Raw genomic sequence first — 16,929 nt, forward strand, 5'->3', positions numbered from 1 at the left:
ACATGGAAGCCCAGGGCTGACCAGTGTCTCTCTGGCTTGAGATCGGACTGGGCAGACTGGCACACCTACGTCCCCTGAGGAGGGCACCCGGAGCACACAATGTCTCAAGAGTTCAGTCTCACGAATGGGCCCCAGAGACCAAAAGCCTTGCATGGATCTCCTTTTCCCTTGTACAGGCCCCAAAGAGACCAGAGTCCACGGTCCCCTTTTATACCACACGGGCCCCGACATCAGTGTGTGAGACATGATTTACCCCACAGGGCCTCAAGACCAACGGCCATGCCCCTCCACCCCCCAACATATGGGCCTACGGTACCAACTCTTAGCTCAATCCCAGGGCCACAGTCAAAGACCAGTGTCTACAGCCCTGCCTCCCTACAGACTCTGGGGGCCCGCATTCAAGACAGTTGTACACCCTAGACTCCAGAGACTGTGGCCACAGACCTACCTACTTTACCCCGCATGGTTTGATGTGTGTCTCCCGCCTTACCTCCTCAAGACTCCCCACAGCCTTCCGAGGCTGGTCTCCACGGCCATCTGCCCACTGACCCCCCACCCCCGAGGCAGGCGTCCACAGCCATCTGCCCACTGACCCCCCGAGGCTGGCGTCCACGGCCATCCCCCACAGAGCCTCCCAAGGCTAACGTCCACTGCCGTCTCCCCAACAGATCCCCGAGGCGGGCCTCCGCCGCAGACTCTCCCCACGCAGGCTCCCTACAGCCGCCCCTCCCTCTCTTCGGCCGCTGGCCGGCCCGAGGGTCGCACAGGACAGCACCGGCCAGGAGGGCACAGGCGGCCTCAATCGGGCCGGCGGCGGAGCGTGACCTTGCTCCCGGGGCTCGGGGGTCGGTCGGGTCTCACCTTCCGCCACGTCCTCGTCGACAGCGCCCTTCACCTGCGAGAAGCACCACTGGAAGTCGTTGCCGCCCGCCGGGCAGCCGCCTCCTCCGGCTCCTGCAACAGAGCGCGCCGTCAGGCCGGCCCCGCCCCGTCCCACCACCGTCCGTCCACCCGCCCGCTCGCGCACGGCTCTTACCTGCCATGGCGCGGGCGGGACGCGCCCAGCTGAGCGCGGCCGACCGAGGCGCTACGAGCGCTCAGCCTCGGCCGCCGCCGCCGCTCCCGCCGCCGCCGCCGCCGCCGGGGAGGGAATTTTTTCCCTTTTCAAAATGGCGCCCAATGTCCGTCGCCCCGCTGGATGACGTCATCCCCCTCCGCCTCCTCCGATGGCCGGTGCCGCGGGGGCTGCCGGGAGCGCACCGCGCGCCGACTGCGTCTGCGCGAGCCGTCTTGAGGTTGGACACGCGTAGCCGCTGCAGGCCGTGGAAAGAACGTCTCGGAATAGTCCACCGGCAGGTACAGGTGGCCTTCTCGAATCGTGTTGAAGGCTAGGACGCGACGCCCCAGGCTTGCGTCTTTAAGGCCTTCAGACTTGCATCTGCAGCCGGCTGGACTCGCTGCCCGTAGGCCCAGACCCTTCCCCACAGCTGAGCCAACGGAGACGCGGTACCTCCGTGAATCTGCAGATAGAGAGCGCTCGGCAGTGGGCAGGCGGGGCCTCTGAGCCACCAGCATCTGGAGCCCAGCACCTGAGTGCGTAACTTTGCCCATCTCCCACGCTCTCTTGCCCCAGTATCTTTCTTAGCCTCTGCGCACCGTTAGCATCAGAATGCTACTTCAGAGGGGTCCTTGATCTCTTAGTATAGCCCTAGGGAGCTGTTGTCGATTTTTGCTTTTATTGTGGGTGTTTTTTTATTTTTCATTTTTTTTTAAAGCATAAAGAGGGATTATTCGCTGGTGGGCTTGACGTATTCGAAATCAACTTTCATAGATACTGTGAAGTTGGCAGTGGGCGTATTGTACCACTAGAGGGCAGTTGTTCCAAACCACAGCATTCCCCACTCCACAAATGCTGGTCTGCCTTTTAGCAGGCTCCTGCCTGTTCTCAGTCTTGGCTGGAACGCTGCATATGTAGAGTTGATTTCATCTGTCCTGGTGGAGGTTACTCCTCAATGGAGAAGAGACAATAAGAAAAACATGGCAGAGAAGGAGGGAAAGGAGAAGGAGAAGCAGGAGCGTTGGCATCTTAAGAGAGCGATTGGAGGAGACAAGAGTGCAAGCCCTGCGAAGTCTTGGGCAGCTGGTAGAAGTGGGAACAGCCAGTGCACACGCAGGTCCACCCAGACCTTTTCTTTTTTCGTTCTTTGAATTTATTCTTTTGCAATTACACACACACACACACACACACACACACACACACACACACACACACACACGCTTTTGGTCAGGGTTTTGCCATGTAATCCGAGGCTGGCCTCCACCACACCTAGCTTCCTGATTTGTTTAAGGGGCAGCAAGAAACCAGAGAAAATGGCCGAGGAAGGCTAGTAGTGGAGGCGAGGAGGTAGGGGCAGGAAGCCGTTTTCAGGAGGGTGGACTCTAATGAGACGGCTGGCCGTGGCCACGAGTGGGGAGAGTCATGATGGAACAGTGCCTTCCATCAGCAGCACCCAGGTTTGCTTCGGAAAGAAACTGTGCGGTAAGTAGGAGGATAAAATGAGGTGCAGGTGTCTGGGTATGTGAGACTAATGGAGAAGAATAAGAGGGAGACACGGGCATTGAAGGTGTGGGAGTAGTGAGCTTCAGGATTGTTAAGAGCACATGCATAATCATGGGAGCACATGCTGGGGAGGAGCTGACCCTGGGCAGCCAAAGAGACTTGAAGAAGGAATTCCAGGCCTTGGAAGGAACATTCTGAGACTGCTTGCAGAACTGGGGTCTAAGTTAAGTTTATTTGAACTCCATATAGAGCATAGGTATCTCAAGTAACACCAGGTTAAATATTCCATTCTGCCAAATTGTAGCTGCATGTTTAAAACATGCCGTGAAAAAAATGGCTCCCACTGTCAGATGTGTGTCCATGTGCACCGGGATGCATCTGTATGAAGAATAGTAGTCTGAATGTGAATAGCTGCCCTAATAACTAGTGATGGGCAGTGTGTATCAGAAAATGAACTCTTGAGTAAAAAGAAGAGGGAGGAGAAGGATCAAGGAGGAAAGGGGGGCCGTGAGCACCTGGAGGAGGAGATAGCCATCACTACCACCCTTATTGCATCCAACCTGACATCACTGAAGTGAAGAATGGGGAATCACTCAGTTTCTGATGCTGGCACACGTGGCTTCTGCACATTCTATCTGAAGCATCTGGAAAGCAGGCTCTTGCTGCCCTGGGCATCTGTCTGTGCATCAGCTCTAGCTCTGTCTTTGATGCAGCACTGTGACAATGAGCAGAGATTTAGATCCAGACAGACTGTGAATGTCACATCTCAGAACCTCAACTTCCTTACCTCTTAAATGGACTGTCCTTACGCACCTCTCAGAGTCCCCTCTGCGTAGCTGCACTGTGATCATTGGTGTAGTCACAAATCATTAGATGTTGAAGAATAAGACTTTAATGCTGAACTGGCTCTTGTGGCTTGTTTTGAAGTACTGGGTCATAGTTTGACCTCTGTGTTGCCACTGTCTGGGGCTAGAATCCTTTTTTTTCTTTTTCCTTTTTTTTTTTGAGACAGAGTTTCTCTATGTAGCTTTGGAGCCTGTCCTGGAACTCAGTCTGTAGACCAGGCTGGCCTCAGAGATCCACCTGCCTTACCTCCTGAGTGCTAAGACTAAAGGTGTGCACCACCACCACCACCACCACCACCACCACCACCACCACCACCACCTGGCTTACTAGAACCTTTCTTATAGTGACTTTGGATGAGTTTGGCTTTGATGATTTTATTTTCTTTTTAAAAGGCAGTTTAATTAAATTTTTTTTTCATTGTTTTGTTTGTTTGAGACGAGAACTTACCATGTAGCCTTGGTTGTCTTGGAACTCTATGTAGACCAGGTTGGCCTCACTCAGAAACTCCTCTGCCTTTTCCTCCTGAGTGTTGGGATTAAAGGCTTGGACCACTGTTCTAGTTAGGGTTACTATTGCTATGATAAACACCATGATCTTTGGGGTTGGGAGTTACTTAACTTTCACATTATAGTCCATCATTGAAGGAAGTCATGGCAGGAAATCAAACAGGGCAGGAACCTGGAAGCAGGAGCTGATGCAGAGATTATGGAGGGGTGCTGCATATTGATTTGCTCCTCATGGCTTGGTCAGCCTGCTTCCTTATAGAACCCAGGACTACCAGCCCAGAGGTGGCCACACCCACAATGGACTGGACCCTTCCCTATAAATCACTAATTAAGAAAATGCCTAACACGTTTGCCTACAGCCAGATTTTTTTTTTGATTTTTTTTAAATTACACTCATGATATTCATTAGTTACACTCATGATATTAATCACATTTGTGGTATTCATAGATTACATTCACATTCATTCAAATATATATATATATATATTTTAAATTTTAAATGCCTAATGTCATTTCTTGAAGGGGGAGGAGGTCTTAAATACAGTCTTACAGCACAATGGGAGGACTCTGGAGGGCAGAAGTTCGCCACTGATGTTTTACAATCTTGCATCTAAGCTGTTAAAACCCATTATTCAGGATACACAGATAAGGAACTTCCCTTAAGCATTCAGGAGGGTGAAACCTGGCAGGGAATTAGCATAGGTCAAGGTCCCCAAGCAAGACAACAGTTACCCAAAATGGGGGCCAGGGCCCTACAGGTCCCTCTTTTATTAAAAAATAAGCTTCTGACTTGGGTTGTGTGGGACATTAGCAGGTCACCTTACCCATCATGGAGAATGCCTGCCCAGGCCACACAGGTGCTCTGTCTTAGTTTGGTGAGTGCCCCCCAGGCATTACCCGTCTCTGAATACTCATTATCATACAGGCTCAATCGTGTGTGAGCTGCATAGTTAATTGCTGCCAAAGATCTCAAAGTGGCCCTTGGCTTGCAATCTATGTGTTCAATACAGAAAAGACCAACAGAGGTCCTATCTCACCCATAGCCAGTAGGCTAAAGGCAACTGAGCCATTCCCTTCCTTAATGAGCCATACTGTACGTTGAAGTCCTTGTAAGATAGTATCCCAGAAGCAACTGGAACTTGAGTTTATAAATTTATAATTTTCAAAGCCAATCGAGATGTATATATAACTACTGAATTAAATTTATCATGCCCAATAGAATGAAAGATTAACTAACGGTGGTAGCTACTTTTGTTGCCAGGGTCTCTACCTACAGCCAGATCTTAAGGAGACATTTTCTCAATTGAGGTTCCCTCCTCTCAGATGACTTTACCCTGTGTCAACTTGACATAAAATGAGCCAGCACAGGCCAAATTTATTATTTTTTAATGTATGCATGTCTATACTTAGGCCAGAAGAGTGTGTTGGATCCTCTAGTATTGGGAGTTACAGGAAGTTGTAATTTGCCTGGCATGGGTGCTAGGAACCAAATCAGGACCTATGGAAGATCGGCAGAGCCATCTCAAGCCTCATGATTTTTTACTGCTTACTTTAATATGGAGTAGGATAGTACCTGCCTGTGTTCCCCACCTCCACTCTATCCCCACTTGCTTCTCTTGTCTCTGTTGTCCTCCTCTAAGTGTGTGGTCCTGTCCTCATGTGAACTCCTGTGGGTCATTCTTTAGAGACCTTAAGTTACTGTGCTTAAGGTCTCTAAAGAATGGCCCATAGGAGTTCTGGCCCCTGCCTTCTTTGGTCTTAAGGTCTCCACAGCAGTAGTAAGTAATGATAAGACAAATACTGTCTGTTGAGGGAGACTGATTTAGTCTCTGTGCACAGGAGCTCAGAGTCCATCAGGAACAGGTCATCTTTGAGTCATATCTGTCTGCTGTGTAAGGAGGGGGACAGGAGGGAGTCTGTGAGAGCTCAGCAAAAAGTAGGGATCTGGGCTTTAGCCAGAAAGGTGGGTGCTGAGGCTATTGGGGGAGCATCAGTGAGCTTGATGGGTGATAAGGGTTGAGGAAGCAATGAGATGACAGAGAGGGTGCGGGAAGTTCAGTGTCTTTGAAGTGGGAGTGGAATGTCATTCAGATGAGACTTATCTTCTTTGGGGAGCAACATGGAGACCTAAGGAACTAGCTCCACCCACACATGCAGGGGAGCATCCTCCAAGAGGCTTCTGCTGCAGGAAATGGGACCTCAAGAGAAGCTATGGATTGTTCTGGTGGTGCTCACCCTGTATTCTCTTCAAGCTCTCCTGTACCATAAATCCAAGGAGCCTGAGAACCTTGAGCCTGGAGAAGAAGTCCAGGCCTCTGCAGCACACCTGTCTTGTAGAGGGTGAAGCATCAGGGCTGCTACCACCTTGGGCTGTGAACACAGACCTTGAGTCCCTATACTGGGTAGTCAGGTAGCCAGTGCAGGTCAGCCACGAGGATCATGGTTAACAGGAGTCTCCAGTTTCTTAAAAGGTTCTGTTTCCAAAGCTCTTTGACTCTGTTAATAGGAATTCAATGGGAGTAGTAGTATTGTCAATCATGGCCTAATCTGGCAAGACTAGAGAAACTTGGTTGACTCATGTAGCTATATGCCAGCACTAACTTCAGTCTAAGCTACCATTCTGATTCAGACTTTGGAGCTCCTTGGGGCTGGGCAGGAACCTGGGGGAGAAGGCAGGTGAGCACAGAGAAGCCCTGGGGACAGGCAGGAGCAGGAGTCCTGGGACAATTATACTTTGCTGTATTTGCTACCCAGTTGCCAGCCTCCTTGCCTGGAACCCCTGAGATTGCTCTTGGCCAGATTCCAGTGACACTTCTGGAATCTCTAGGGTGTCACCCAAGGTATCAGAAGCAGGTGCATTACCTGATATGTACCCATTGGATTTGGAAGATGTTCCTGGTATCTGTGCATGTGTGTCATTGGCAATTCAGAGGCCATTGAAGAGCTTAGTGTATGAATCAGGCACTTACTGCTAATCTCTCCCCACACTCTAGACATAGCATCCTACCTAGGAGTGGAGACTCAGCACCAAGTTCATAACTTTCAGGATCCACAAGTCCTGGTGTCAGTAGAAAGCACTTGCCTTACCACTTACCTGCGTTATTTCAGGAACTCCGGAGGCCATGATGTTAACCTATGGGAGTGCATCAGCTCCGTCTGCTGCCCTCCATGGTGCTGTTCCTCCCATTTCTAAAGGGGAGGCAGAGGTAGAAGCAGAGGGCTGAGACCTGCTGTCCTTGTTGACATAGGGTGCAGCTTGGTTTGTTCATCTTGAGCTGATACACAGATATTCAGGCACGTCTCTGTTCTACATTTTGGAGCAACACAGCAGGCCCTAAATTAAAAGCAGAGCAGACTTCACTGAATCCATGCACAGCAGGTCTCTGGCGTAGAGGCTTGTGAAAACGTTTCCTCTCTAAATTTGGTAGATACCTGTGCACTTTCTATTTTTTTTAAACTGTCAGCTATTTGATTTTTTTTTTTGAATTTTTGACTCACATATTTTAAAGTGAGAGAAAAACACTTGCTCATTTTGAGTGCTTTTTTGAAAAGAAAAATTCACAGATGGGGATAACTTCATTTCAAAAATAAAAATACAGCTTCCCAATATTCTGCAATATGGCTTTGTTCTCTAAATTACAAAATCAAGGCAGCTTGAGAGCAGTGCAGAGCCGGAATGGCAGCAGAAGGCATGGAACTGGAGGCACACTCAGCTCAGCGACTTGCAGTTTTTCTTCACTGGGAACCTATTGGAACTTAAATTATGCACAATAAATGTCACATCTTCCCCCATTTATCTTAGTAACTTAGGAATCCTGTATATTGGGAAAAGCTCTTTGTACATCAAAGCTCCTTAACAATGTGAGTTGTCTCATCTTCTCGTGGGAGGAAATGTCAGCTTGATTGATGTGATCTGGGGAGTGAAGGCTGCTCTGAGGAGAGCCCCAGTGCACAGTCTTCTCTCTTCTGCCTCAACTCAGATTGCTTGCTCTGTGGAAAGCCCTTTTAGGGCAGCCTCTTCATATTAGCACCTGACATTAACCCCATGAGTCACTGTTAGAAACACACCACCACCAGGAACAGAACCCACATGAAGCCTCGTGACTCATTGTAGCTGAATCTCCTGCCCATCCAGAACAAGGAAGGGACAGGTATGCAAGAATATGTTCTTCAAAACTTAACCCAAGGTGACCCCATGTCCTGTCCTCTGATCCCTTAGACTAACACAGGAGCTTGGTCTTAGGAACTTGGCAGTAGCTGCTGGGACTTACCCTAATGTGAGTGTCCAGCTGGAGCAGCGCTCCCCACCACCACACTCCAGTGCAGGAGTTAGGTGAATATAGAGGGTGTCACCCTAATGGCCAAGGCCAGGAGCCCAACAAAGTCAGGAACCAAAGCTTCTGCTCCACCAGATTGGAAGACTCACCTCCCTCCCTCTCTTTCTTGTAAGTCTCATGTGGGCCAGTCTGACCTTGTAGTCCAGGATGATGTTGAACTCCTGGGCCTTCTTGCCTCTGTATTCCTAATGCTGGGATCACAGGTGTGCACACAGGTATATACTGACAAGTGTGTGCCACCAATGCTTCTCTGAACTAGTTTCTTCATCATTAATAGTTAGGAGTAACAGTTCCTAGCTTAGCATAAGGAGTTAGGAGGGTACCAGAAAGTAAACTAAAATTCTACATAAACCTTATTTGTGGCCTCAATGAGAGATATTTTTGTTAGTGAGCTTCAGAGAGGTGGGAATCATTTATGGGTCCTAGTACACACACACACACACACACACACACACACACACACACACACACAGAGAGGTGGGAATCATTTATGGGTCCTAGTCTACACACACACACACACACACACACACACACACACACACACACACTATATATATATATATATATATATATATATATCCATAGAAGTATCAGGACACACACACTATATATATATATATATCCATAGAAGTATCAGATGCCTGATCCAGCCCTTCTTGGAGGAGCTTCCTTAAGCACAAAGCTGGCAGCTGGTGCTTTCTTCATCAGGGAGCTGCTGCCCTCTGCTGGTTGAGACAGTCGAAGCAGCTCAGTGCCAACCTTGGAAGTCCTGGAAGAGACCAAGGTGATGGGGAGGTGGTTGGAATTCTGTTTTCACAAAAGCATCCTGGAAGCAGAAATCTCTTGAGATCAGAAACTGAGCCCTACCCCTATAAGCTGACAGAATCTTTACACACTCGCAAACCCACTGTAAAATCCTGGACAGAAACCTCTTATCAGCCTTTTGAGTGGGGGTGAGGTCATTAGGATGCTTAGACATGCCCTGTCCCTGACCTTTGGCCTTGTCTCTCACCTGCTGCCAGAGATGGGGGAGTGGGAGGAAGAAGAAGGGAAAGCAGGAAACAGTGAATGGAAACAGGGCAGGTGTGTGTGTGTGTGTGTGTGTGTGTGTGTGTGTGTGTGTGTACACAAGTTTTCATTTCTTGACAGACCTGGCCCAGTCACCCTCACAAAGCAGAAGAGGTTTCTGCCCTATGGGCTTCTGGGGAAAATGCAATGGCTGCCTCTAAGGCATGGCTGATTGTTCTGTGTCTGGCTCAAGGGTGAGACTTTTGGGCTCAGGTCTTCACAGGAGACCCATCTGGCCTTCAGCCAGACATCTTGTTTGTGACTGTGAAGTTTTGATAAACATGACCCATGTCCTTGGCAAAACATATCCCATGTACTCCTTGTGGTTTATTACTATTTTGATGTAGAAATCAAGTCTTAACTTAGAAGAGCAGCAATAGTGTCTGTCCCCTGTACTGGTGAAGCAGGAAACTTAGGCTGACCAAGGCTTTTGGTCTGAGCACGTGGCTATGTCTGCTCTCAGGTCTGAGCTGCCTTGGTTCTCCCAGGGCACAAGCCAAGCCCACAAGTTCTTTTGGGAGACAGACTCAATTTGGCAGCTTCTGCCCTAGCTTCTCTCTGAGCTGGAATGTCCAGCTGACCCTTCTTCAGTGATCTCTGTCCCCCTCAGCCCTTCTGTCAACCATCTGCAGGAGTCATCATAAGAACCTAGCAGAGGCAGGCAGATCTCCGAGTTTGAGGAGAGGTTGGTCTATAGAGTGAGTTCCAGGACAGCCAAGGTTACACATAGAAAAATCAAAATGAAAACAAAAAATGCCAGCATCTGTCTGATACTACTCTTAGTGAAACTTCCCATGATTCCTCTCGAAATGTGAGAGCCTCTCTAAACCTTACCTAGGTGCTGAAGCCAGCCAGGGGGCCTGAGGCCCCCTTATGCCTCCATGCGATCTCATATGCCATTTCTCCTTAGACTAATCCTTTCCCGTGCTGACTGTTGAGGCTGATGTATCTATGCTTCCATTCCCTGAACTGTGAGTGAAGCCTCATTGGGACATGAGGTTTTGGATATAATCAAGCTGAGAGGCTTTTAAAATTATTTATTTATTATGTGTATGGGTATTTTGTTTGCATTATGTCTGTGTATCACCTATGTGTCTAGTGCTTGTAGGGCAGCTAGGGTTCAGTTAACTGCTGAGCCATCTCTCCAGTCCCTAGTTAAGGTACTTGAGATGATAACATAGTTATCTGGAGCCCCTGATAGCGTGGAAAGTAATTTTGTTGTAGAGGTAAAGGGAGAAAAACAGAGGAGCAGATGAGATGGAGACTGAGGGGGCCGCTGCAGTGATGTCCTCTCATTGTCTCGTTGTCTGCCTCTGAGGCTAGAAGGAAGAAGGAAGGACATTAGAACTTCTGGAAGGTGCCTAGCTGAGCCTACAGTGAGGCTGGTTGTGAACATCTGGTATCCTGAGCTGAGGGAGAATACACTTCTGTTGCTGAAAGTCATGAAGTCTGGCAATTGGTTACAGTAGCTGGATGACCAGTATACCAACCAGCCCTCTTTCTCTGGGTGCCTCTGTGTTTTTTGACACTAGCTCTACCAGAGATATATTTTTATTTCATTTTTGAGATTATAAAAATTATAACATTTCTCCTTTCCCTTTCCTCCCTCAAACCCTCCCATGTACTCCTCCCCGCTCTTCTTCAAATTTATGGCTTCCTTTTTAACTGTTATTGCATATATGTGTGTGTGTGTGTGTGTGTGTGTGTGTGTGTGTGTGTGTGTGTGTGTGTGTGTATGTATAAATATATTCCTAAATATAACCTATTCAGTCTGTATAATGCTACCTTTTTATATGTTTTCAGGGCTGACCGTTTGGCACTGGACAACCAATTAGTGTGCCCTTCCCTAGGGAAGATAGTCTCTCCCATTCCCAGCTTTCCTTAGTTGCCTATAGTTCCTTGTGTAGGGTTGAGGCCTTGTGGGCTTTTCTCTGTCCACTACGGCATGTCCATTGGTGCTGTCCTTGTTTAGCTCATGTTTGGGAACTCATGTGGGTGAGACTTTATGGATGTAGCTTCTGATATTACCAGGAGACACACTCTTACAGCCAACTAAGTTCCTAGTCATCTGGCTCTTACAGTCTTTCTGTCCCCTCTTCCACAATGTTCTCTGTGCCTTGGGTGCAGGAATGTTTTGTACATGTATCCACTGGCAGGGGGCTCTACAACTGCATTTTCATTGGTTGTGGTTTTCTGTCTGTTGCAAAGGGAAGTTTCCTTGATGATGGATATAAGGACAGACAAATGTTTAAATTATTGTTAGAGAGTATGATTGATGGTTTAGTAAATATGTGGTTATAGATTTTCCTCCAGTATCTATACCTTCACTAGCACTTGAGTAGTTAGCTAGGCTTCCAGTACCAGGCATCATTTCCTTGTTTTTGAATGGGGCTCAAGTCCAATTAGAGACCTATTGGTTACTGCCAAGGTATGTGGGCCACTGCTGCACCCTTAGGGTTATTGTGAGATGCTGGGTCGGACTGTTGGTTAACTTCCCTTCTTTAGAAGCTTGCATGGTGTCTTCTTGTACCATGAAAGCTAGCCCTCAAGGAGGGGGTATTTAGGTCAGTTCTAGCTCAGGGGTCTCTGGGCCCAGTTTCTGAACAGGTATCTTTAATTCATGGTATCTTTAGCAGTAGGGACTTAGGTTCCACTTCTGGGGAGTGGTGATAACCAAGGACAACAGCAATACACCGTGTATTTGGGGAGTCTCTTGGACAGCCCTACCAGGGATATTTTGAGACCATTTCTTTCAATCTGACAGGTTTTCACATAGTAGAAGCTTTACATTTTAGAGAAACCCAGCTTAGTTTTTCTTCCACAATTTTGGTTTTGGTATTGTGTCTAAAAACTCATTGCCAAACCTGAGGTCACAAAGGTCTTGCCTATTTTTTTTTTTTTTTTTTTTTGTAATATTATGTGTTTTATTATGCCTTGTCTTTAGGTCTATAATCCATTTGAGCTACTTTTTTGAGAAGAGTCCATCTTTGGCTGAGTTACTTGTTTTGGCTTGTGGACATCTGGGTATTTCAGCACCTTTTGTGGAATAGACTTTCTTTGTACCATTGTCATGTCAAAGATCTGTTGAAACTTGTGTGGACCTGTTTCCAGACTAGCTTTTCCATCCCATTGTTTTTATTTATTTACTTATTCCAAGTATACCGCTGTCTTGTTTTTTGTCACTCTACGAACTTATTTGAAGTTAGGTAGTGTCGATTCTTTGACTTTGTGCTGTTTTGATGATTCTGGAATTCTGATATTAATTCTTTTGGTGCTTATGCACTCTTTTTTTTTTTTTTTTTAAAGATTTATTTATTTATTATGTATACAGTGTTCTGTCTGCATGTGTGCCTACAGGCCAGAAGAGGGCACGAGATCTCATTATGGATGGTTGTGAGCCACCATGTGGTTGCTGGGAATTGAACTCAGGACCTCTGGAAGAGCAGCCAGTGCCCTTAACCGCTAAGCCATCTCTCCAGCCTGCTTATGCACTCTTGTAGGGCTGGTACACAGGAAAGAAATGGGCTTTTGTGTGGTGACTGTCCTGCAGCCTGGCTGTGATCACTCATATCTTCCTGGAGGTATTTTTGTTGTGGTCCATTCATTGGAATTTTCCATGTAGACAGTCGAATAATTGGAACAGAGACTTGTTCCCTTTGTTCATCTACCTCCATGGTCTTTCCCTTGCTGTAGTCTTTGTCTCCCATTAACTGGGCCTTCTCTCTGATGCTGGCCAAGTAGGAGTGGTGAAATGGGCACCCCAGCCTTGTACTTCCTGATTGCAAGTGGAAACACTCTACTTTCTCACCATTAAGGAAGAAGTCAACTTTAGTTTTCTGTAAATGTTCTTTCTCAATTTGGGTATTTTCAGTCTACTAGAATTTTTCTAATATACAACTACCCCTTTTAAAATCAGTTACAAGACTATTTTCCAAAAACAACAGTGGAAACATTTCTAGAACCATCTCTTTTCACACTGCTGCTCTTTACATGCTCTCCTTACCCCCATTCCCTGCATGCTGGCCCCTCTTGTCTCTGTCCCCAACCACCCAGTCTCTACCACTTGAGTCTTCCCAGGCCTTCTTTTCATTTTGCAGAAGTGACCAGACCACTAAAGGTTCACAATGGGATCTGATCAACCAGTTGTTTTGTTTTGTTTAGGGCACGATTTCCTTTATGAAGCAGACTTAAAGCAGTCAGCTTGCTCAGGCTGGTTCTCCATTGCCTGTCTCTTTGGATTCATCACCACTATGCGTCATGCCACAGGTTCAGATCTTGCCGGGAAAATGTCAGATGAATTTTTGTTGGCGTATGTGCTACCTGAACAGTCCCCTGCCAGAACCTCTGCCGTGAGCAATGCAAAAGCTGGCCAGCATCCTCAAGGCTGGCCAGGCTCCGGCCCTCGGAGTATCATAAGTGCTCCCCCTGCTGTGCTAGCTGGACTCCCACCAAGTATAGCACCCTCTGCTGTATCTTTTGGACCAGCACCAACAGGGATGTATCCGTCCATCCCTCCAACTGGACCACCACCAGAATCTCCAGCATCCCTTCTTCTTTCTGGACCTTCATGTCTCCAACCTAGTGGCCCTTATTCAGCCCCTGCTGTACGAGGCCCTGGTCCTACAGGGCCTTATGCCACACCAAATATACCCTTTCCAGAGCTACCCAAGCCGTATGGTACACCCGCAGATCCAGCTGCAGCTGGTACTTTAGGTACACGGGGATCCATGTCTTCTGGACTTTGGGCACCAGGAATAGGAGGGCAGCATCCTAATATGCCATATTCATCTCCAGGACCACATCCCACTGCTCTTCCTCCAGTGTCAGGAGCACCGCCTGTTCCATGGGGCACTGTGCCACCGGGAGCCTGGGGACCACCAGCATCATATCCTGCCCCTGCAGGATCATATCCCGTGCCAGGACCCCATTCTGCTCCGAATAATTCTTACCAAGTGATGGAGCCTTCAGGACCTTCTGGTGCTCCATCAGTGCCTGGTGGCCCACAGAAAACGAACGAAGTCCCAGGTGGCTCCCGTCCTGATGCATCCAACCAGGAGAGCACCCCGGAGAGCACCCCGGAGACCACCGGACAAATGAAGCAGCTGAAGGTCGATGACAAACCCATCAAGAGGAGACGTTCTAAGAGGAAGAGGAAGCCAGTAACTTGGGGAGACATCAAGACTTTAACTCATGAAGCTGAGACCTTGGGGAAACAACAAGGACACAATACTACTGACCCCAAAATGATGCTGTTATGTTTAATGACTATATTACATGTTAATTCTCAGCGTGTCAGTTCAGAATCTGAATGACTCTTGTCAGTGGGGATAAAAGGCACACTTGTAATAAACAGTATGATGTTGTTTTGACAAAAACAAAAACAAAAAAAACCACACCACTACTTTTTTGTTCTGGGCCTTGTCCAACTTTGCAGGCTTGGTTGTTTTTAGTGGGGTCCCTTTGAGGGACAGCTGGGTCCTCAGGTTTCACCAGTATACCAACCAGCATCAAGTTCTGGCCTCTCTAGTGCAGAAGTCACAGAAGCAGTGGCAGCTAAAGGCTTCCCAGGAGGCCTGGCTCTCCATTAGGATCTGCCCACACCCTTCCAGATCAGTGGTCAGGGCCGCAACACTGCAGGGTTGGTGGTGAAGACCAGGCCTACACCACTGAGGACTGTGGCGTACCAGGGATGAAGCTTGCCCTGAGGCTTGGCACCTGCCTCTTGTGGGGTGTGGGGGGAAGTCAGCCTCTGAGACCCCTCACCCTAGTCTGCCTTCACCAGGTTTCCTTGGTTGGGGTGGCAGGGTTACCTCAGTGAGGCTCCCCTTCTCAGATGCCACATGTACCTTCTGGGTTACATGTGCTACTGCAGGTGTTCACACACATGACCTTGTTAGAAGGAAAGTACAGAACATGGTAGGAAACGTATAGACAGATGTGAAAGAGACTCACCACAGGGTGGTGCTCTTGTATCTCATTTTAAGGGGATTTTTTTCCCCAAGGTAACAATTTTTTTTTTTTTTTTTTTAAACTAATTTGTCTGTAAAATGAACAAGAAGAGGCCTGAAGTGAGATAAGTACTGTTGGGATTCCTTGGGAGGTTCGGGCTTGTCTTCCTCTTCCTCCTCACCAGAGCCATCTTCTCTCTTTAGCATCCATTGTTTCAGGTGTAAGTCATTGGGCTGTCCCCTGCAAGAAAGAAGGAAGCAAGATGCTCACTGCTCATTGGATTGGTTGGGTGCTGAGATTTTCTGCTCAGCTGCAGAAAGGGCACACAGTTCTGCACTGGGAAATGACCTGGGAACCCCGAACAGTGAACTACGTTGCCAATCCCCACTGCTGTGACCTCTAAGGAAATGCTAAACTATACTGTCTGGGTTCCATTTTTTAACAGGAATCAGGTTTCCTCTAGAGTTCCTAGATAGACAGAAATGTGCCACTAGTGAGTTTTCTAAAAGGCTTTGTAACAAAAGGCTTAGAAGTTTTCTTTCACCTTGGTGCTAGAGAACCTGTCCATTAAGAGGAAAGAAACTATGGGAAGAGAGGGCCTTGGCAGCTCACAAGGCCCTGTAACTCCAGCTCCAGAAGATCCAATGCATCTGGCTTCCATGGACATCTGGACTCAGGTACATATTCACATGCAGAGACTTGCACATATACACATGAGTATAAATAATAAACTTGTAAAAAAGAAGCTATTGGCCATGGTGTAGCTCAGTTACTAGAGTGCTTGCTTAGTATAATCACATCACATAAACCGGGCATGATGTTGCATATCTGTTATCCCAGCACTCAGAGGTAGAAACAGGAGGATCAGAAGTTCAAAGCTATCGATGCATAGTGAGTTTGAGGCCCTTGAGTTACACCAGACTCTGACAAACAAAGCAGATTTACCACATTGCAGGTGTAATTTGATATAATTGATAGAATTATAGGTGTAACCGAGGGTCTTTTGAGCACTGCCATAGTTCTCAGGGCCCTTCCATGGTGCAAAGTTGCAGGTGCAGGACTGGATCCTTCATTAGGACCAAAAGTGAGTTTGAAGAGTCCTGAGGTCTTTGGATATCTTGCAGCTTGAGGGAGCACCAGATGACCAATTCCAGGGCGAGGCCACAGTGGGTAAGTACTATCTAGATTGTAGCACCTAAGAGACACTGAAAGAAAAAGAAGGAAGATCCAGAGCAAGGGACATCTTCCTTTTGGGCGGAGTGGTGGGGACCCCCTGCTCTGATCTGCAGGATTGGATTGTGCACTGGGTCTCCCTCCCCTAGCACTGAGCCTAGCCCAGGCACCTGGTCCTTATCCCATGCTCCTGGCCTCTAGGAAGTTCTCCTGAAAACAGGCTTCTTACTTCTGTGGCCTAGGGCTGAGTGTTTCCAAGACTGGAGCAACCTCCTATTTCAAAGCGGGCATTAGGGGAGTGCCCGCAGGAGATGACCTGGCTGCAGCAGAATATGTTCAGAATGAGTCCCAGTCCTTTAGATCTCTGCTCAGTGCTGCTAGGGACCTGGGCTGGATGGTGCTTGCAGCAGCTAGGAGCAAAGTGATTGCTCAGTCCTACACCACTAGTCTCATACAGCCTGCCTGCCGTGTGTGTAGTGCCATCATTTGC

The 16,929-nt window shown here is 47.9% G+C and overlaps 2 protein-coding genes across 5 annotated transcripts in view; one reads left to right on the plus strand and one right to left on the minus strand.

Annotated features, from left to right (window-relative positions):
* The window catches only part of Ppp2r2d (protein phosphatase 2 regulatory subunit Bdelta), a 38,137-nt gene extending 36,982 nt beyond the window's left edge, over window positions 1-1,155 (minus strand). The window contains exons 1-2 of one of the 2 annotated variants that reach the window (XM_028869231.2): window positions 1,037-1,155; window positions 862-954 (exon numbers count right to left, since the gene is read on the minus strand). In XM_028869231.2, the coding sequence (XP_028725064.1) occupies window positions 862-954; window positions 1,037-1,043 (100 nt within the window). In that variant the 5' untranslated portion in view covers window positions 1,044-1,155. The remainder of the gene's footprint in view (window positions 1-861; window positions 955-1,036) is intronic. The other variant, XM_028869240.2, reaches the window with a different exon arrangement.
* Window positions 1,156-1,268: 113 nt separating this feature from the next.
* LOC114693052 (MAPK-interacting and spindle-stabilizing protein-like) lies at window positions 1,269-14,712 on the plus strand. 3 transcript variants are annotated; one of them, XM_028869282.2, is made up of 2 exons: window positions 1,269-1,356; window positions 13,479-14,712. In XM_028869282.2, the coding sequence occupies exon 2, from the start codon at window positions 13,568-13,570 to the stop codon at window positions 14,627-14,629; it is 1,062 nt and encodes a 353-aa protein (XP_028725115.1). In that variant the 5' UTR covers window positions 1,269-1,356; window positions 13,479-13,567; the 3' UTR covers window positions 14,630-14,712. The 3 variants fall into 3 exon arrangements, with proteins under 3 accessions (XP_028725115.1, XP_028725103.1, XP_028725095.1); XM_028869270.2 differs by lacking the exon at window positions 1,269-1,356 and adding an exon at window positions 1,512-1,593; XM_028869262.2 differs by lacking the exon at window positions 1,269-1,356 and adding an exon at window positions 2,420-2,539.
* Window positions 14,713-16,929: the final 2,217 nt, after the last annotated feature.

The sequence above is a fragment of the Peromyscus leucopus genome, chromosome 1, assembly GCF_004664715.2.
Source record: "Peromyscus leucopus breed LL Stock chromosome 1, UCI_PerLeu_2.1, whole genome shotgun sequence".
Classification (NCBI taxonomy): Eukaryota; Metazoa; Chordata; class Mammalia; order Rodentia; family Cricetidae; genus Peromyscus; species Peromyscus leucopus.

Bases quoted from the DNA above. Each gene is read 5' to 3' on its own strand.
- LOC114693052 (XM_028869262.2), top strand. From the start codon at position 2,443: ATGAGACGGCTGGCCGTGGCCACGAGTGGGGAGAGTCATGATGGAACA. The intron at 2,540-13,478 runs GTAAGTAGGAGG...TGTTTTGTTTAG, and splicing joins CTTCGGAAAGAAACTGTGCG to GGCACGATTTCCTTTATGAA.